This window comes from Xylocopa sonorina, chromosome 5 (genome assembly GCF_050948175.1).
Source record: "Xylocopa sonorina isolate GNS202 chromosome 5, iyXylSono1_principal, whole genome shotgun sequence".
NCBI lineage: Eukaryota > Metazoa > Arthropoda > Insecta > Hymenoptera > Apidae > Xylocopa > Xylocopa sonorina.
The window spans coordinates 1,307,230-1,329,645 of record NC_135197.1 but is presented as its reverse complement, the minus strand read 5'-3'; the positions used below and the strand labels follow the sequence as shown (position 1 = coordinate 1,329,645).

Here is a 22,416-nt window from a genome sequence, read left to right as displayed (position 1 = left end):
AAAAGGGATACGAAGGCTCAAAATTTAATGTCGAAAATCTCGATTAGCGGGAACAGTAATTACGTAAATTCACTTGTCGAAGAAGGTAAATCATTTTTTTTTACAGTTAGATCTTACTTTTAATAACTCAATAGTAGAGATGGGTAGAAATGATATTAATCTGTTATTTTATATACACAAGGTAAAAGTATATTACGTACTTTCTAAGCACACGCAACTTTCCAAATTCCGGTAGAAGAAACAATGAGACGACTGAACCAGCGAGCCAGTTTGATTTCGTCTTCATGCCAGTTGCACTCGTATAATTCCTCTGAATTTCTTCGGAAAGTATTCGAAAGTCCATAATCGGACGACAGAAAACTTAACCTAAAAATCGTGAAAGTTTTCTCGCAAAAGTACGTCACCGATTCGTCGGGCCGCAACGATTAACGAGCACCGTCTTACCGAATCGGTTCACTTCGCCGACAAGTTATGATCCTCTTTTTTTGTCAAGGCAATAGGTGGAGTTAGCCATTTAAAACGATCGTTCCGACAGTTTTTCATCGACGAACAATCACCACTAGCAACAAATAAGGACGACGTTGTAAGTAGAGGCAAGAATTCGGGTGAGCGTCGTTCTTCTTATGTCCTGGTGTCTATTAGCTATACACCGATCCATAGAAGTAGGTGTATCTCAATGGAAAGCGAATCAAATACGTTTTTTATTTACTTTTTTTTGCTCCTCAAACGGATCGATATCCTTATATGAGAGAAGTTTGCTCGCCACAGGTTGTCGTGGAAAAATGGAGTTCCATTAGTAGTAATTACGAACAGTTCTTCTCTTTCTTTATCGCAGCCAGATGAAATTTTTTGAACTTTTCTAGATACTTTCGATTGATTGCAGACTATGCAACGCGTTACCAGGGATTATTGATTTATTAGAAATAGGCTCTTCGTTCATTTTAACGTTTCCTCGAAGCGACGATCTTAAGGAATGTGGGTCCATCGTTCACACCAAATACATGCGCGATTTTTGGTGTTCACCATCTGATCACTACTGACTGATCTATCTATTCAGCGAGCCACGTAAATAGCAAACACACGCTTTCTTTCGATATACCTCTAATTTCATGCCTCTGTTAAGCGTGTAATAGCGTGTAATAGCGTGTAATAACGTATGGATATTGGTATCGATTCTTGCGATCAGCGAATCGCGATCGATTGAAATTAATCTTCTTGACACCTCGTTAACCTCCCAAGCATGTTAAACGAGGGACTGGAAATATTCAGAATTTCGAAGTTTTTTCTCAGATGGGTCTTCCATAGCGACTGTTATTCCGACGGCACCTCTAGAAGCGATCGTTTTCGTAACACAGCGGAATAAAGACACATGCTTCCCGAGTGCAGCTACCATTTACAGTTAGACGTGTGAGCAGACAAGCTTGTTGGCTCTTCTTCGCTATCCTCTAAAGCGCTCCGTAGATTACAAAGAGATTAAAACCGTGGTGAACGTGACGCGTGTTCAGAATGCTCTCGATCTTATCTGATTGCAACCGTAACTGAGTAGAGAATCGAGAATATAGGAGAGGAACGAGATGTGGGATAAGGAATGAAAGAGTATCGGACACTGCGGTCTACAAATCTGGGTACGCGTGCGGAAATCAAACAGTTGCCACTTTCTTCCTTCGAGTTAAATTTCATTTTAAACAAATTTCTAGCATTTTCTATAATGTCGCCTGATACGCGGTGTTTTTGCGATCGAGAATAAAGTTGACACGAGTTTAAACACGAGTCATTGAATATTACAAAAAATACAGTTTATAGAATAATTATTAATCGACAGAGAAGCTCGTTACATTAATAAGCAAACTAATTCTGGTTGAGAATGTTGGACGAATCATTCAACGTGTTGCTATGATTGGTGAACAATAGTAAAAATGGTAACAATCTGTACGATTATGTCTATACAGTTGTAAGTATATACAATGTGAACTAATTATTGTCTCTTACACGAATTTAACCGTTCCACAAGCGTTTATGATCTACATATTTCGTCGAAAGGGAAAAATCCCTAATTTTCAAAAACCTCAAGTATCTAACATCTGTATTTGCCTCAGAACTAGACTGAATCAAGACTCTCCTGTTTGGTATAACAATTAAATTTTACATAAAGCTATCCTAAAGTTAGGTTTCGTTCCTGAATAGTTTTCGAATTTTTATTTACATAGGATTTTAATTATGAAGATATAAAGAACCGAATAAATTCGTGTCTATTTTTTTGTAGAACCTAGTTTAAGTACGCCATCTTATACCAATTGGTATAGTAAAGAGAATAAATAACAAGGTTTCTACAAAATACGAAACGAATTAATCATGTTATAGGATGTAGAATGGGTTAAGAGTATTAAATTAAATTATCTATGAATTTTCGAGGTCCAGGCGTTTATAGCAATGTTACAACTAGTTCAAATATTTAACTAACAAGGAGTTTTCCATATTAGGATAGCTAACTTACTCTGTGCAAGGTTGAGACAGTCATATTAAAAAATTAATCACATTTACCATTCATGCATCAAATTTTAGTGAAAGCTAGATCAACCAAGTAATTGGCGTTCGAATTTCGATGCTTTAATAAACTTTGCCTGGTTTGCTAGGCTTCCACTTGTTAAACGCTCCGAACTCAAAGTGTATGCTAACAGAAATCGCATATAAATATTTTCGTTTGCTCCTGTTATATCGAATGTACACGCGTTAACGTTTCCTACGTTAATTATCCGAGTCTCTACATCATCAGATTTTCAGGGCGCGCCATTGTTACCGAAAAACGGTCCTACACACGGGATCCGATGTATCCGATATACGCACACTCGTTTACTGTTTTAATTGATCGTCAAACAACAGTGCGCTGATAAAAGTAAACAATGATTTATACGTCACAACGCACAGACTACCGTTCCTTTCTTGTAACACGTGTACATAGATGGTTATATATTTTACAATCTCTAATTAACCACTGTTTAGGACGGTGACTAATTGGTAACACTTTTGACTAATTGGTTCCGCAGCAACTTTTTTACGAAACCAAAACTTTCAGTTTGTTGTGGTAGAATTAAATCAGTTCTAATTCCATTTGTGAAAGAGCTAATTGAGAAAACATGAACAAACGTACTCGAGTATGTTAATCTTAGAACTGCTGAGGTTCAATCTGTCACGCGATGGAATCATAAAGAAGCCTTTCTTCCTATTTAAGCAAATATCTCGCGAAAGACAACCACCACGGCAAAGATTTCGTCATTATTATAAAGAAGAAATGCTTTTATCTCTCGATTTCCTTACAGTACACATAGTTGAGATTGACGATAATTACTTCCACAAGTCTCGTTCTCCATCCTCGACAAGGCGGGCGGTGAAACGATGAAAAGAAATATGGAAAGTACGAGGGCGATGAAGAGAGCGAAGAAACGTGCGGAACGGGCACAGGTGGCACAAACCAAGGCTGGCTGACTATCTGTCGGCGAAAAGGAACGTGATTAACAAACGTGATCGATCCTCGCGATGTTTGAGATAATTCATGTGGCCAGTCTTCGCACGCACGATCAATATTTATAACGTGTGGTAGCCGGTGCTCCTGTTTCTTCGACGCGTGGAATCCACCGTGAGGCGAACGTGCACGAGCACGATGGTCTTGCGTGCGAACGTGATCATTTTCAAAGCGTTAGAAACAGAAACTAACGGCGAGAGGGAAACACGATTATCTAATCAAGAATCGAAAGCTTCATGCTCCATCAATTCACTTTAAGAATTAAGGAAAGGATTCCCCTTTTTCAAAATTCTATTTGTCTGGAACGAAAATTAGAAAATTAGACTAGCCAACGCGAATGAAGATTTCTAATAAATAAATCATACGTTCGTTTCTAATTATAATTCTTCCAAGCGGAGAGGCAGATTTTTAGGTTGGTGACTTTTCATCTGAGATACGGCCGAAGAAGGAACTGGGACGTCACCGCGACTGGTTCAATTAGCATCACATGTAATACATTCTTGTGCCTCGTAAAGGCCAATTCTAATGCACCTATGATCATCCCATTGTTATTACAGAGATTATTGAGGAGGCTTTCATCCAGAAATGCAATTCATTGATAGTATCTTAAACGCCTTCGCTTATTCTTCTAGCATTCGAAACAAGAATATTACGGTTCAGTCTCATTTTCATCTTAAACATTTCTGCGCTTTCGCTCGACAAATTAATCCCTTCGACTTAATCTTATGGCTGGTCTTTTATGCGTTTCCAGCCTGATAAGTTTCATTTACATAAACTGACCAGGATAAGTCATCGGATAAAGACATCCTGAACTTAGGAGAGCAAGGAATACATAATCAAAGAAGTGGAAGAAGAATAATTAATGATACACTCGTTACACATCGCACACGCATGTAATTAGTTAGCATTACGAATATCAAGACGATAATGTAACTTCTTCTTGTAACATCAATGCCAGTTAAAGCGATTGCCTCGCGTATTAAATGATATATTACAAGGTAGAAAATACGCGAAATCCACTCTCAAATTCGTCATAATTCTCTACACGGTGACCATAAATTAATTATTACTTCCCTGCTATTAATAACGTTTAAAATCTATAATTAAAGACTTTCTTTGATGATTATTACAACTTGCTGCTCATTTCTAGACACTACGTAAGCACAAGCTGGAAAAAGTACGAATACTTAATGAAATGAAACTAAATAAATCACGCTAAATAAATAAATCATTGTGTCGTTGCTCGTTGAATTTGTTTCAACAAACACTGTCAAATTATAAATGAAAAACATATAAAGATTCCTTTTTTCTTTTAAGTTGACGTAGTTTTTTAATCTTTTATACAAAAATATTTATTCCACGTAATGTCATTCTTCGTACCAAACTACAACACTTTTGCAAAAAACCTTTTTCTGATAACTTCTATCCGTCGCGGGAAGATCCACGTTAGCACCACCACCACCACCACCACCATCATCATCATCATCATCATCATCATCATCATCATCATCATCATCATCATCATCATCATCATCATCATCATCATCATCATCATCATCATCATCATCATCATCATCATCATCATCATCATCATCATCATCATCACCATAGTACGATCGCAACGTGCATTTGGTTTACACAACCCTCATGAAAGATCAACGAAACGTAACGTTCTCATTTCACAGAATTTCAGGTAAATGTTGAAATGTAGAAAATTGCTAAACTAGCACGCTTTTCTTTAAAAATATTTTACATCTGCGATAAACAGAAGGAATTATTTTTAAATGAATTTAGAGCAATTGTGTAGCATGTTTCACATTTCGAAATTGAAATTTCTACAGTTACTTGGGTGTAGATGAATAAAAAGGGAACGAAATTAATAGTAACTTGTGGAAAAATAATTGCCTAACCACGTACAGGATGAAACAAAAAACTAACTAGGACTTCGGGTATTGGAAATAACATGAGGTTGCAGGTAAGCGAATTCTATAGGATGTATTTTTATAGGACGAGTAAAAAGTAAAATCGATCATGTTCGATTCGAGTGATTATAAAAAAAAAAAATGATCAATACTGGTCGCTAACACATTTCAGTTTGTCGTTGAAACGCAGCGAATTGAGTTTCTCTCCCTCTACTATAAACTAACGTCTAACAATTTTATCTACTTTGTAAATTATATACCATTCCATATCTTTATCATATAAATGTTTAGAACGATTAAAACGATCATTTTTTTTATTTGCGACTGTATAGGCGCACCACGCTCCTTCAAATTCGATATTAACGTCGGAAAAGGTAATGAGTTGATACGTTCGGAAGAGAAAGTAAAAATCGATAAAAGTCAAGTCTGCTTAGAAAGAAGTAAACAGCTGGACAATGTCCCGTTTATCTGGAACACGTTCGATCAATTTGTAAAGTTGTGGTTACTCGTAGTGAGTAACCATTCCATTCGACACATACTAGCTATTTAATCTGATCCGACACATATGTTTCATGCTGCAAGCGACTGCACGCTTCATAACTGTGTGAGATTATCCGAGGATGTAAGGAGAAAGTATCGCGAGCTCGCGTATAATTCATAGATCACTCGTCACTGATCATTACGGTAGAAATATCGTTTACCATGGCATCTAATCGACAGGAAAATTGAAAGCGATGGTAACCAACAGGCGCACGGTAGGCTAATGAAAATGAAGATTGAGTAATGGAACGTAAAGCGACTTCTCTTTTACGAACTATTCGACTTGAGGCTATTGACATGGTCAATTTGTATTAGTGAAAAAAGATGAAAAATACGTTTAGTCGAGGAAGTTAGCCAAATTTGTTTTAATCGTTTTAATACAGCTAAATGCATTCATATAAATGACGCTCGATGTAATTAGTTGCGATTTAATTTTACGTATAATTATATAGCTGTGTATTGTATAACGTATGATGTAGAGTGAAAGTGATAAGTGAACATTGTATCATACGTAAATAAAATTCATCTGATATTTATATTATGTTGCATTCCACTAACATTGACATCAATGAATTTTTCAATTCATTATCAATGTATGCAACATACGGATATACAATACGTACAATAAGTAATTGTTTATACTTTTTTGAGCTCTTCCACGTGTATTAGCAAATACAATTAATATAATTAAAAATGAAACGTTTAAGAAAATACGAACAAATGAGAACAAAGATTCTTCTATAATATAACATTATACACATATATTTCACATTGAACTGTTTCGATATTCATTATCTTTCTGGTATTTTTCTAGAATTCGAAACTGTAATCTTTCACTCGTAGTATTAAAATGGAATTGAACGTTTCGCGTCGGTCAGCGACGGGCTCAGCGAGCCGATTGTTAACCGTGTGAACAGTTAACGTTCAGGATATAGTGATAGAGTACAATGAAGTGTTCGGTAAAATCTTTTTATAGTCGTTCAATTTTCGGGGGAAATACGAAGAATGAAGAATATTTGGTATTTCTTATCGCGAAGCACGTCCTCCGAAAATAATGTCCGTTTGAATCCTGAACGAATCACATTTAACCGTTCAATTCTTATCCGTACCTCCGAAGATTGGTATTCGTTGTAAAAACCGATCAATTGCTAAATATAATAACAGCTCCAGTTTAGCCATGCTTCCGGAGTTCAAATCCGTAGTAAATCATTTGTTAGCTAAAACTGTCGATGTGTCGTGACATCAACAATTACGCCCAGAGGATGTTACCACTATTATTGATTAGAACTAATCAGAGTAAATAGCGAATAGTATTGTTGAGTATCCGAGTAAAGTACTGTTCATTTTCCAATATTATCCAAATATTGTTCAGTTAACTTTTCATTAGAAAACAATAGTTTTCAAAAGAGACAAATGAGAACAACTGAAATGAATTCGAAGAGTATTATAGGTCGCGTGATCGATCAAAATTTGGAATCTCGATGCGCGAACGTTTCGTTGAAAAACGAAGACGAGGCGTAAACGACGAGACAGAAGGAAGAGTGAACCGTTGAACCGTGAATGAGTGTGGTGGACGTACGAAAGTGTGTCGTCTGTTCTGGCACGTATTTCCTTTTCTATGTTCAAAGGAGGGCATGGTTGTTCGAACGTCCAACGCTGAAGAACTTGAGGAGAAGCTCGCGGCGCGTTCGCTCTACAGGTGGGGGCAGCGACATAAGTACGAGACGGTCCTAAGAAAAGTCTCCATTCTGATAGCTGATCGCGATTCACGGAGTCGGTGAAAAATCTTTTAAAACGCGGCCAAACCGACATCTTTGAAAAAGAAACAAAAAAAGATAAACAAAAGAGAGATCGTTTTGATGTGTTACACTTGACCGGGATTAAAATTCGTTCGATGCACAAGACGGATGGGGTCGTGGTCGTTAGCGTTGGTGATCATTCACGGGTGCAGCGAGTGCGGTTTTAAGTAGTTCTTTCGAGAGACACTGGCGAGAGTTCCACCATTCTGTGTTCTGGGAATCCTGTTCTTCGAAAGATAAACGAGGTGGGTACCGTGAGCAAACTCTCCGTGGTTGTAATTACTCGACGCGATACGGCGTGAATACGTCGAAGGACTCGCCAAGGCAGGCCAATGAGTGTTTCGTTTACGTAAGTCGAAACCCGAAGATGATTTTTCATCAAAACGGAGGGAACATCTTCGAGTTTTCTCTAATATGAAATATCGAGGAACGACTGATTCTATATGGGCAGTTGTCCTTTACGTTAACGCGCAATAGTATTCTTCATTTAGATTCGATTCTTTTTGCAGAATGCGATTAATTTTAATTATCGATTTAGAAGATACGAGAGAACTATCAGTTGTACCGATGTGCGCGGCATGTAATTATTGTGGGAACGCACGTTTACTCACGTTTAATATACCATTTAATTCCAACTTCCATTTCGATATGAATATACAACAAGCAACGGGGTATTACCGTGTATAACCGTGTATACCGTGTATATACACAGTCTATAACCGTGAAAGCTAAAGAAACGTAATAATTCGAGAAATCTGATTCTTTATGTATCGTGTTGCTTAAATATTCAATTTATAATAGATATCAGAGAAATTCTATATCGGAATTTAGATTTTAATTATTTTTATAAGAGCACGATGTCGTGTGAAATGAAAGCTACCGTAAGATTAATAAAAACGATAATAAAGAAGGCCAAAGAAGAATTGGACAATCGTCCAATACGAAACTGACGAGCAGCATCGACGTAAAATTTGCAAAAATTTTATTACTTTAATTTTCTGACTGAAATTTAAATAAAATATGCCGTTGTAACGTGCTATTGTACATTTTTTTGTGTAATATTTCTGGTTACATAATTGATTCAAAGTAAATTTCTGGAATTATATTAACGCGACTAACTATGTATGAAGCCATAATAGTGATATATGTAGAATAAAATAGAATAATGGTTTGAGAATTGAATGCAAAAAAATTCTTTACCACGATGTCGTAACGCGTTCTCATCCGATTTTTCGTTTGTTGAATTTCTTCCTCGACGATACATCTGCAAAGACTACTTTGTTAGTTCGGATTTTGTAGACAATAAAAACGGAGAGGAGAACCTCGCCGCGAGTAACCACGGTGTGCGCGCTCGTCTAATCGGACTCGGAAGATCATTGAATCGTTGTTTAATGCAATTTTACCACGATTGTTATCCATCCGTTCCGTTAAAGTTGCCGCGATTATCAAAAGTCAACGCCGAGTTCGCTCAGCTCGAGCCGCATACGAACCCATAGTTCCGGAAAAAATGATTTATCGAAGACGATTTAGAATTTTTAAATGTAACTAATTTATATAGAGATGTCACGAATCTGGTATTAAACGAAAGAGGAGACGGATACAGGAATTCTAATATTATTGGAACAATCAGCGCGATAAAATGGAAATGAACAATTTTTGATTGGTTACTTTTTCTTCAACAATGCTGGAAGAATGATATCTAGCTGATCCTCTTTGCATCTATCTTCAAGCAATCAGTCTACTATGTATAATATATGGTATAATGCATATAGCTTCCGAATGATATTCCAAGTTTACAGAGTGCATGTACAATATGACAGATATGTTTGAAATAATCAAAATTCAAGTTGAAACTTGGAAGATCTTTCTATGATTACATATATGAGATCATTTTTTTAAGCAGATTAAAATTTTCTTATGGATACGTTTGTACGTGTAAGTACCTAAGTCAATAATAGGATTTTTACCTCTAAGAAACTTTTCGAAGATTTCCGCGAGTCTATCAATTAAAAATGTTTTAATCCAGACTATTTTCTGCTTCCTGTTGTAAAAATTATTTATTCTCACATACAGATTTAAATAATAGAAGAAAATAAGAAATTATCGTATTTTCCTTTACTGCCAGAAAATGAATTCCTCTTATCTGACTACCAGATCAAATTTTTGCTCCCGAAACCCAGTGATCTCTTTTTTAATACCTTTTATTATCGTCTTGCTCCGGTTTTGGTCTACGTGCTCTACGTGGAATTTTATGAACGACATTAACGGCGAGATAATGTGAGCCACTTCACTTATACATATAACTGTCGGACACCGTTTTCAGGAAACGTTTCTTCCATAAAACGCACGCATGTTAGACCGGTACAAAAGTTCATTCAGATTCCGTCGCTTCTGCTGCAGCCGTGTTACTCGAGAAACGATGCCGATTCTATTATAATATATGGATTTCCATGTCACAAGGGGATGCTTCTTTCTTTTGCGCTACTTACGCGTCGGTATCCACAGTTGTCAGGGAGAATTAGTTGATCGATGAATGCGTCAAAATCGAACGATAATCAGGTAAGATTAGAACTACGGGAATCGAGAAAAATTACCAAATATAAATGTATACATGAATGGAGACATAGTGTACTAAAATCATCCAGGGAATTTTTTACGTTGAATATTACCTACATAATTTAAGGACACGTGTTCTACATATTAAGCTAAATTGGAGATAGCGTAATGGTTCAGGTTAAACTTCGAGTTTTTTTTAATAATCAAGGTATTAAATATTTAATACATTTTTATTAATAAAAAGTACATATCTCGAGTGTTCATTTTTAAGAAAGACTATTCTCAATTATTCATCTACTGTCGTCGAGATACTTTGGAAATATGTAGAACCTAAATCTACAATACTACATGTTTTATATGTATAATATAACCAGTCTTGCATTCAAGAAATAATAGAAAAATCTTCAGATGATACTCGATAGAAATTTTTAGTTCGCTCCGTGTCTTCGATTGCGTGTATAATATATTTAACAATTTCTTTACCCAAGTAGATAACCGTATGAGACATTCCGATATGATATGCTCGTAACGATTCGTTTCGTGCACTTAGCACACCGCGGAATAGGTAACCGTGAACCCGTCGAACTCGGACTTAACACTTTCACCCCTGTAATTTTATGTATATCTAAACGACATCCATGTATTGCGCTCATAGAGCACTGTGCAAAATTATGCAACTCGTTGTACGAATCTGTTTAGCTTCTACTCTCGAGGTTTGTAGAAATTTTCGGGAGAAATCTCGAGTAAGAAGGTGTTTCGCTTGATATAATTCGATGCAACCCAATTCCAGATGCGAACCGTAACTAAACTGAACGTCGCGTCGTTTGCGTCCTCGTCTGTAATTTGTTCAGTGGAACGAATTTCGAACAGAAGATCTGTTTGGTATACGCGTAGCCACCGGCAACAGACAAAATATTGTTGATTTACATTTAGTAACGAAATGTTAAATTTTTCGTTTGCATGTATAATATGACAGATATGTTTGAAATAATCAAAATTCAAGTTGAAACTTGGAAGATCTTTCTATGATTACATATATAAGATCATTTTTTTAAGCAGATTAAAATTTTCTTATGGATACGTTTGTACGTGTAAGTACCCAAGACTTCCCAAGAAACTAAGAGGAAAAGGAAGCAATGGTCGATGAAAAGAGTAACCATTAAAAAAATGATCGAGTTTGGTGATAATAAAGATAATCGAAGTAGAAAGTAACTGGGTTGTCAAATGAATATACGATGATGCAAAATTTTTAAAAATTATTCAAACAGATTGTACGCGACGATCACGATCTTTATCACCGCTACTAATTGGTATTCCGATACTGACAAACACCGTGAACGTTATTCAAGCACCGAGTATGCCATGGGAAAGTCGCGAAGAATTTCGTTGACTAGACAATCGACACCTCAGGAGCATACCATATTTCTAAGCCGGACAAAACGTTATTCCCGTCCCGTAAAATTTTATAGCGCTACCTCCATCCAATTTCTAAAGTATATTTCAAATATTTACAACGACATTCCCATTCCCATTCCTATTCCTACATGCTTGGGAAACTAGTGTATTAATATTTAGCGTAGAAATGATCGTTTCGATCGAGAATTCAGATTAAATTTCACATCTACTACCTCTGTTCACTTTTATTAAACGTGTGCAAGATAAAAATTGCATTCGATCACCACTATTTTTCATGAAAAGGATGAATACCGCAATGTTAGCGCAATGTACCATATATCATATCATCTTGGTAAAGCTAAATAGTCTTACTACTAGATCTCCTCATTTTACAATATTTTTATCTACGTATATTATATAACTACTGTTAAATAAAAAGGATAGATAGACAGATTCGATCTGCCAATAATATAAGCATGACCAACATACGGTCCGCAGACAATTTTTCAATATTAGTATTTAACTCCTAGTATATGTTTGAAAAAAGATACCGTTATAAAGAATGAAAACTTTTTGTGCTCATCTGTACTCGATATGATCTGTTTAATGTTTAATTTTAATATTTCGTCAAGCCCGAGAAATCATTTTTTTTCCGATTCAGCCCAGAGACAAAAGCATTTGGCCATGTCTGGCCTTATCATAAACATACTAATTTAAATTATTTCTACTAACCGAAGAAGAGAACATGACTCAATTTCCTGGATGATAGTTAGAATAATCCTTTTCGTTGAAACGTGGCCACGAATGGGAAAATGATGTCTCGCGTAAGAAAAGAATAAAATCGAAACGTAGCGAACAGAATCAATTGTAATCGCGGAAATCGATCGGGTTTCGCCGAATCGTTGGATCAGGAACAGGTGAAAATTCCATTGCGGATTCCATCGCTTACGCGGTGAATAAAATCGTACGCTTGTTTCTTACCTCCGAAGCGTATGGTTCGTGAACCGGTTGACAATGGGATAACCGCCGCGTGGCGGACAATTTTCGCACGCCCGTAGCCTAACAACACATCCGACCGGTTTCAAATTTCACTTCCCAGTGGCTCTGAATACAAATCGTCGAAGAAGGAAGGAAAGGGGCGGAAGGTGGAGGCGATCGATTTCTCGAAAAAGAGAAGCTGCGAATGAATCTTCGACACGAATACGTGAATCTAACTCGGTTTAGATGTAATATTATAGTATCGTTCGAGATATAAGCTCGACCCAGGAAGAACATGCCATTTCTCAATCTTTTTTATATATGTATAGTAGTTTCGAGCTAAGGAGATAACGATACGCACCGGGTATAATGAATCCAAAAAGTTAAAGATACGGCACGATTCGACAGAATTTTTGTGCGAATTGTCGTAACGCTGGGTCTGCGCAGCATGACATTGTCTCCGTGTTCGTCTCAGAACTGTTGAAACGAGTCGTCGCAGCGTTGTTTCTCTCCATTGATGTACATACATACATACATACATACATACATATATAACTTCGGTTTGGATTCGACAAGAGTTATGCTCCTAATTGAGAAGCTATCATTCGAGTAGCTAATCGTATTAGAAAAAAAATAAAGAAAAAGTAGCGGCATGCCTGGTTCGACATTCATTGAAAAGACACCCCTGTTCTTACCGAAACCGCTTATTTGCGTGAAATCGACTTAACAACGAGATTAGACACGACGATTTTTAATGGGCATGACGACTTTTTATGACGATCCCTAATTCGCGTGTAAATTGTAACATCGATAGAAATCCACGTTGATTACTAACTTACCATATATTTCTCTCTTTCAATGAGTATAATGTTTACATCGATTTCATAGTTTTCACAGAAATTTACGCGGAGCGCTAAATATCGGGGAAAAACCTATAGGTTGCTAATTTCACCGTAAAGAGCGTTTCAAACGTACAACCCTTTCGCTATTTTGGAATTACGTGTCGGAATACTATTACTGAATTGAATACCATATCAGGTGTACAATTTCTTAATAAACCTATCTTTAATTCAACATTAAAAGAAATAATAGACATAATAATCCTAATTTGCTTCTTTCATCATTGTTTCTATAATATATTATAGATAACACACATTTTCAAACAGTTAAAAAGTGTCATGCAATAAGAATCAAGTATATCGCGTATGTAAATACATATATAAATACGTATACTTTTGTTTTATAGCAATTATAATACATCTATAGCAGCAAAAGGGATCAATAATAATGTAAAAACTCAACTGACGATTTTAATCGTTGTTACTCTATTCTTTGATTTATTAAATTCCGACGCTGCGTATAACTTAGACATATTATAAAAATGTGTCGTGCCTCCAATCTCGAATTGAAATCGAATTAAAGCTATTACCGAATATTCAACTGCTTCGAACAGTGAAGATCAATTAATTTTTTGGACTTGTTATAGTTGTACTATACAATCATTATAAACGGTGATAATTTGAATACAAAAGTTTACGGTTGTATGGAGCAGTATTTTCAGTATTCTCTCTCTCTCTTTCTCTTAAATACAAAATTGAATTTCGAGAAGAATAGTTTGGAAATCAGATAGAGTCTCTCGGAAATCCATGTGTCCCATAGTTACCTGTGATTAACGACAAGAAAGGGGGACATTGTACGAAGTTAGAATACCTTGACTCACATATGATTAGGATATCTCACAGGAATCTATTCGCAGTCTTCTCGTGGCTGCAGGTGCAATTATGTGAAAGTCTAGCAAACTCGCTCGTTAGAGAAGACATCCATGTGCTACCGCCGTCGACATCACACTGATATATCGATGATACCGAATTTAGTTGTTTCGTACCACAAATACGTTTCCAACCCCGTTAACATGTTACTTCTAATCCTTTTTAATTTTCTTTCTACTCATTATTTTTATTGTTTATTTATTTTATTGTAACAGATAAATGGCAAGTGTTTATCTTACGAATACCGATAACTCTGTTTCCCAGTAGTTGATTTCATTAATATCTAGTTGCCAATTAGTATTTATTATTCGGTACGCTAACCGTTCCATTATTCTACTATAGAATATTTTATTATAGTTGAAGGCGGGGAAGAACCTTTTGAGCTGAATAGTTTTAGACGCAAAGACGTTGTTGTAACACGTGCTCGTATCTTTTCGAGCACAGTATGAATCAGACTATGAAAAATTCTGGTCTGTCAGTGCTCGATTATATACCCATGCAGCATATACGCTGTGCGAATATTAAGGCTGTGCAGTAGGGAAGTCAGCACCGTAAAATTGGATAATTAGGGATGCTTGAGCGGACTAACAGGGATCGATCGCGATCTGGGAAATATTAAAAGAGCGTAAAATATTTGCATAAAATATTGCCTTAATTCTCGTCTAGTATCTAATGTGATTTCTGCATTTCGCGCGTGTCCATAATGATCATATCTTATTTTGTATTCTTGTTATTGGTAGAAATCAATCAATTTAACCCATTCATTGCCAACTACCAAGACTGCCGACTACGAGATATCTCGTAGCTTGCGCTACAATTTTTGATTAATTGCAATTGGTCAGGGAATAAGTTTATAGCTGTTTGAGTTAGGAATTATTAGAAAGGGTGATCTGTAAATGCCATTTCAGTAATATATTTATAAGTTAGTATTAATAGATTTTATGAAATTTCATGTCTTCCTTAAAATAGAACCTTGGCACCCAGAGCAAGACGCTTTAAATTTGTCTGGCAGTGAATGGGTTAGTTTTGAACAACCTTTATGTTGTAGCATACTTCTCTTACGGCATGCTTTCGATGAAATTATCACACGGATAGAAATAAAAGAGTTATGTAAAACGATATACCAAGTTTAACCCTCAAGTATCATTACAAAGCTTACGTGTCTAATGGCAACGCGCACGTTTAACCGTGCACAGTAGTTTTCGCGACCATTTCATTTGATAATGAAAATCCTGGCAATCAATCACGTGGCCAGCATCAGAAAAAGTCAGTGGAGGTCTCGAACTCGTTACATACCATATGTTTTTCACCAACTGCGTACCTCCATCAGTTCGATGCGATGTCGAAATCGTGGAAAGAAATGGCTTGGTTTCCACTTCAATGATTGCACTCGCAATGCTTTAACTTACAATTATTCAGTTCAACAATGCGTCGAGTTTGTCATTATTTCCCCATTAATCTCTCCCTCTTCAAAGTACGAGGAAAGAAATGTATCAAATGCTTTAAAAATATTATAAATCAAATCCTATGTACACGTAGACGAATTTGAAGTGACGCGATGACAACACCTGTATATTAATGATTGAAGGGAAAGTGGAGAATCGTTGACATTACATTTCAAATTTCTTCTTCGGTCAATCGTATTATATCAAATTAAATTCACTGAGAAAAAGTATGAATAAACAGCGATTAAATTACGTACGCACGACCAAAACGATTTGTCCATTATCCCATAACTTTCTATTCAATATATCGAAGCTTAAAAATCTTACTTACATGTTTCGAATAATTAAAATAATACCAAGAGCTAACGGGGCAGCGAATTCTACGCCTCGTTGAAGACCCATCATCCCGCAAGATTCCTGATGTCTCGTCTCGTCTTTCCTGCCACAAGCTGGCTTATAACACCATTTCTCACAAAGGTACCCATAAAAACAGATATACATATGTATACGTACCAAACGTTTAATTTCGGCAAGGTAATCATTTTTTCGTTTCGTCCAGTGATGCGATGATACACGCATTTTGATACGCGACGATGCAACGATTGCTGCTCACGTTGATACGTTGATACTATCTGAGACGATATAAGGATAAGCAAAATATGAATATCCACCTTTAAATCATGTATCCATTTTGTTACTTACCTTTGCATCGAATCATCGTTGCGTGTCAACGTAAATGGCAATTGTTGCACCGTACGCAATGGTGATACGATTTAAGGACACGGAACAAGTGGATAGCTTACTTTAAGGTATTCTCCCTTTTCGGTCGTGCTCTATTGGCAGTATGGTCTTCTTATCCGTTACAATTTTGCAATATATGTAAATTAAGAGACAAATTGTGGAGAGTGAAATGTTTTTGGGACAAGGACTAACTGAAATTGTCGTGCAAAATCTATTATTATAGAATGATAGAAATCTGCTGCAGCAAATCTCTTCGTCGAAATATATCAAGGGAAACAAGTGCAATAAGACCACATGCTGGTAACGCAAGTTTCTGCATGTCGGTAACTTGACTGCATCACGCTCAAAGGGAAGCATTATGGTCCGTTTACTTTACTTTACTGACAGTGGTTTAGTTCAGGTAAAACAAAACCCACATCGATAATAACAAGGTATCGTGTAACAATCAACCGGTGTTTAATTAGAACGCTGATGGATCGCAATTATCCTCTAAATCGATCAGATACACACTGATTATATTAATTACAATGTGAAAATTGTCGAAAAGATTGCATCATAATCGAATGCCCTGATTCAAGCCAACTTACGCAGGCTTGAGCTTCGTTTTAATTACTCCACGATCTCTTTTGGTATGCAAAATGAAACTGAATCAACTCCAGGCGTTTAATATGAGGATACGAGTAAAATATTTTACTTGATCACCAAAAACCGATATTGCGATTAAATAACGTTTTCAATTAGGAAACGTTTACCTGTCACTAAAACATTCCGAATGCATATGCTATAACAGAAAACAGTAATTAATGATAAACAATCGGCCATAAAGCAATTAGGGTTGCAATTACACGTATCGCCAACACAACAGGTAAGCGGTGTAATATGAATTACAAAATCTAATAAACGAATTACAGTCTGCATATTACGTCCGGAGATGAGAAATCAACAATTTTATGAGCCGCTTTCAATTACCATTCCTGGTGTCTTCGTTTTCCACCGTTGGCTCGCAGCATCGCTGCGCGACACGACAGAAGAAACCTAGACGCGGAAAATGTTCACGCGCAAAGGCTGAATGCCGCATCTACCTATGTAATCCCTTTCTTTCCTCTTTCCTTCTTATTCTATGTTTTCGCATATGCTATCACCGGGACACGTGATTTATTCAACGTCGCTGAGAAGGATAATAGCCGGTGCCTGTAACGAGGACGAATCGCACCACCCGTAGGGTGGCAAGCGAGCTCTGCTTTCGTTCACTCGTTAATGATACACTCGTCTCGAGAGCTGCTATCAATTACACGTTTCTTACTTGCCATTTACATCTATACTCTTATTTTTATATAGTTAATATTAATTTCACAGACACCACTGTAATTCTCATTTCTGAGCTTTCTGTTTCTTCGGAATGGAATGTTTCAAATCAAAACATTTCTAAAAATACTGAAACGTTCACTCAGTAATATTAAGAAATAATTGTATAGGTATTTCGAACGAAATTATATTAGAAACAAACCTTTACCTACTCGTGGTTTATTCATTTTTACGCTATAATTCCAAATGACTGATTAAACCCGAGGAATTACAAGTAATTCTATGGTACGCGTACGTCCGTTCGTTAAGAAGAAAAGAACGCGAAGCTAGTTTTGAAAAAGCGAATAATGAAGTATCAATTTCAGTGATGTTTTTCGATTCTATTATTATTTATCGTCACACTATTCTTTACATACATATGTGTAATATATGTGTAATAGGCACTCCTGGCTCAAGGTGAAAAAATGAAATTTCTTTCGTTTCTTCCAGTCATCATGAGAAGCTCGCTGGTTTTATTGCTCTCCATCGTAGCGTCAGTCGCAGCAACACCACTTCAAGACACTCTGAACGGTCGATTGTTCCCGCGGGACAAGGATGCGTTTCCAGTTTCCACGGAAACGGAGATTGTCACCGGCAAGGACGCGACGAATCAGCCGGCAAAAAAGCAATCAGAGAAGGCCGACGGTGGAACGAAAGATTCGAAAGGCTTGACGCTAGTATCGCTCGGTGGCCACGATGAACAGGCGGGAAACAAGTACGACGCTCCTCGTTCGCCGAAGCCGTTCAACGAAGCCAGAGATAAAATAACCAAGAGGACTCGAAAGCACAAAGCCATTTTCATCAATCACCCAATCGTCGAGCAGCCACCGTTCTCCAACGCAGCTTACGTCCTCGAAGACAGCATGGAAGACGATTCGGACATCGTCGGAAGGACCAGAGCCAATCTGAATCGATTCCAAGAGAGCGACATATTTTACATACGACTGCCACCGGCGCCCTACATGTTCGTCCCAGGATTCGGCTACATCTCGCAACCGCCCACCTACTCGACCGCCAGTCTCAGGCCTCACACTCCGTACGCGAGACCCGGAAAACCGAAACCAGCCAACCCGTTCATCAACCTGCCCATCGATTTTGTGAGCAATGGGAAACCGACCTCCGTCTATCACTGGCAGAAGAAGACGAACAAGAAACCGACCGACAGCCCAATCACCAATTTAGACAGCTTGTCGGCGGACTTTGTGAACAACGGTAAGCCAACGTCGATCTATCAGTGGCAGGCCAATTTAAAGCCGATCAACAAACCGGACGATTTCGTGAACAATCTGGACAAAGGACCGTACGTGTTCAACGGCAAGCTTGCCAGCTTTTTCCTCCTGAAATCGGACGGGACACCGTTGCCGCGTCAGCCTATCCTGTATCCGGACTACCAGCAACACGATTCTTATTACCGAAGCCGATGAAGGGAACGAGCGTCCTCGAAACCTAGGAATTGCCGGCTCGTTTGTTAGATTATGATGGATTCGAAACAAAGATGAAGAGAGGGGCTCGCAGAGAGAGAGAGAGAGAGAGAGAGAGAGAGGGAGAGAGAGAGAGAGAGAGAGAGAGAGAGAGAGAGAGAGAGAGAGAGAGAGAAACCGATCGATTCGTGGTTCTCGTCTGAATTGGTCATTACCGCCCTTTATTGCGTAATGTGCGCAACCTTAGAAGTAACCGTGAGGAGATTCGGACGATGTGATTCGTAATGTGAAACACAGGATTTTATAAACTCGATAGAAATGTTGCCTCGATTAAGTAGTAATCGATCGTTGCCCAGTTACAGAGAGATGATCGTTGAAAGAGATCGATCGTGTAAAGTGATCGATAGCAAAGGACAAAATTGTACATTGTATTTTTAACTTTTCAAGTACGCCGTACGAAATGAGTAGAATGTGAAACAACACGATGCCAACCAAAGCAACAACCGTGAACATCTTAATTGAAACGTATCATTACTAATCGGCTAATCGTACGAGACCCACTTTTAAATGTACAATTCCTATTTATGAAGTATCAGTATTTGTATGTTAATTAATTAACAAATTCGTAAAAGCTTAACGAGTAGCTATGCGAGGAATGAGCAAATATTGCTACGAAAACGCGGCGATTATTTGCTCAAACAGTAGCATACTTTAATATTTAATTATCCATTCTGTCTCATGCTTGAATAAAAGATATACATGTAAGATCCTGTACATAATTATATATGATTATATACTTATTTATTTACTTGTAAAACTGTATATTTATATATTTTCCTATTGGAGGTTCTCTACGTTATAATTGCCGTTTTCCTGCTATGCATTTTCTTTTACTTTTCTGCCTAAGAAATCGAAACCGTTAGTATTTTTCCCAAAATCCTTACCAAACCGGGCGCTGACTCCTCCCTTCAACAAGAAATACGTGTTTCACGTGTTCCCCCCTCTGGCGTAACATAAATATTGACTCGGGACGCGAGTCTGCTCGGAGATTATATCCTGGCTGGTTACGAGACTACTTCTGCGATCTATGCTACTTGTTCAAACCGATTTAATTCAGAGATCACCGGCTAACACCACACCCAGACACCGTGAAAGGAGTTTACTTACTTGCAATTACTTGAAATTTCATTTTAAACTCGTGATTCTCTCAGTTGAAATTCTCAACAAAAAATTCAAACTTACTCTCGTGCAATAAAATCATTTAAATAAACGTATCGTTATATTAGCTTGTAATGTATGATGATGCATCAATTTACTATCATTGAGGTATATTATCAGTAAATTAAGCCATTTAAATCTAAGTTTTATAAATTGTTAGTTTTTCTTAAATTTTTGTAAGTGTTATTATTGAGAAGACCGACGTCCAGAGGGGCGTTGGCTACAAGTGATTGCTAGCAAAATATAAATGCATTTGGTACGATAAACACGTATTCACAATGAATCCTTCTGCAATACAATTAATAACTCATTGCGTACTCATTGGCTGCCGCAACTTTTGAAACTGTGTTGTGAAAGATTCGAGTATATAATATTTAGTATTTATTATAATTTATGCGCAGCCTTTCTAATTAACGAACTTTACTTTTAGCATAGGTTAACTTGAAGCGACACGAAAGAAAAGAGAATGAATGAAAAACATACAAACGGAATTTTCATATACCACCAACATGATAATATACAAATTGTACATGCACGAAATTCCTATCTTTTTCTATATTCGGAGTGTCAACGACTCGACACGTTGTTCTGTCACTGACTATTAACTTACTTACTACATACGACTTAAAACGATTGTTAAGCAAAGGAAGGCAAATATTCTGCCATTTTAAACTACACTACGAAAACGTATAACGTATTTCGAAGCAGGGAATTCATTGTTGCCTGATACTATCGCAAATGTGTCTGTAACGGGTTCAGAGTGGTTCTCATACGAACTCGCGCAACGAAATTGAAGAACGAAGAATGAATTAAAACTTGGCAGATTAAATCACTTACCAAACAGTAGTTTAATCGAGAGATACTAACCAACACCGACTCTCTCACCTTCTTAACGGATACATGCACACCAGCCAACGCATACTTAGTAAGTACAAAGTACTATAAATACTTTTATTATACTACACTGAATGCCATTGGTTCGATACAGTTGAGCTTCCTCCTATAACATACACGGTATAAGAATATAAAAAATGTCCGCTACTTTCGCGCTCCTGCAATTCGTTAGTAGAAAAAAAGCAGTAAAAAATCGTTGCGCGGGTACACATAGAAAAGGCATGTACATCTCGTCGAGGAAGAGTAATATTGTCCAGTCTTTCGTAAAAATTTCGCTCGTCGTTGATCGTCGTTGAGCTGATACCTTCTGTAAAACAATTGCGCCATGACGGTTTGTCAGAAGCGACACACATCGACGTACGATAGATAAGTATCTATTAAACTTATAAAAATATATTATACAAGTTAAACATGGCGATAGGAAGCGATTCTTGGTGCGTCATCGATAGGGGAGGAAGAAGAAGCGCCGAGGATCGTTTCACACGCGCATGCTCGCTTTCTCTTTCTTTCCCAGACCAGAGCGTATAAAAGAACTCCATTCTCAGTCCAGACGTTGCGAGAAAATCTTTAACCTATCCTACGTATATATAGTGTCCTTTTAAGTTCTTCTTTTCCCAAAAGAAAGTCTTGCCAGCCTAGTCTGATATCCCTAACAACTGTAACAAAGGAGAAGTGGAACGGTTTTGCAAGATACACTTAGTTTCGAGCGAGTGAGTACGATCGATCAAAAGATCATCGCCTTTTTTCTTTTTCCTCTTGTTCCCACACACACACACACACACGCGCGCGCGCTCGCTCGCTCGCACGCACTCTTTCTTTTTCTCTTTCACGCTCTCTTGCTTCTTTATCCAGAAAATTTGATCGTCGTCGTTTT

At 37.3% G+C, this 22,416-nt stretch overlaps 1 protein-coding gene across 1 annotated transcript; it reads left to right on the top strand.

The window, feature by feature from the left end:
* Positions 1–7,867: 7,867 nt before the first annotated feature.
* Positions 7,868–19,433, top strand: LOC143423859 (uncharacterized). The gene is made up of 2 exons (XM_076895467.1): positions 7,868–8,026; positions 18,460–19,433. Exon 2 carries the CDS (start codon positions 18,465–18,467, stop codon positions 19,431–19,433), a length of 969 nt encoding a protein of 322 aa, XP_076751582.1. The 5' UTR covers positions 7,868–8,026; positions 18,460–18,464.
* The last annotated feature ends 2,983 nt before the right edge of the window (positions 19,434–22,416 follow it).

What these genes read in the sequence shown, in the direction of transcription:
- LOC143423859 (XM_076895467.1), top strand. Translation starts at nt 18,465, where the DNA reads ATGAGAAGCTCGCTGGTTTTATTGCTCTCCATCGTAGCGTCAGTCGCA.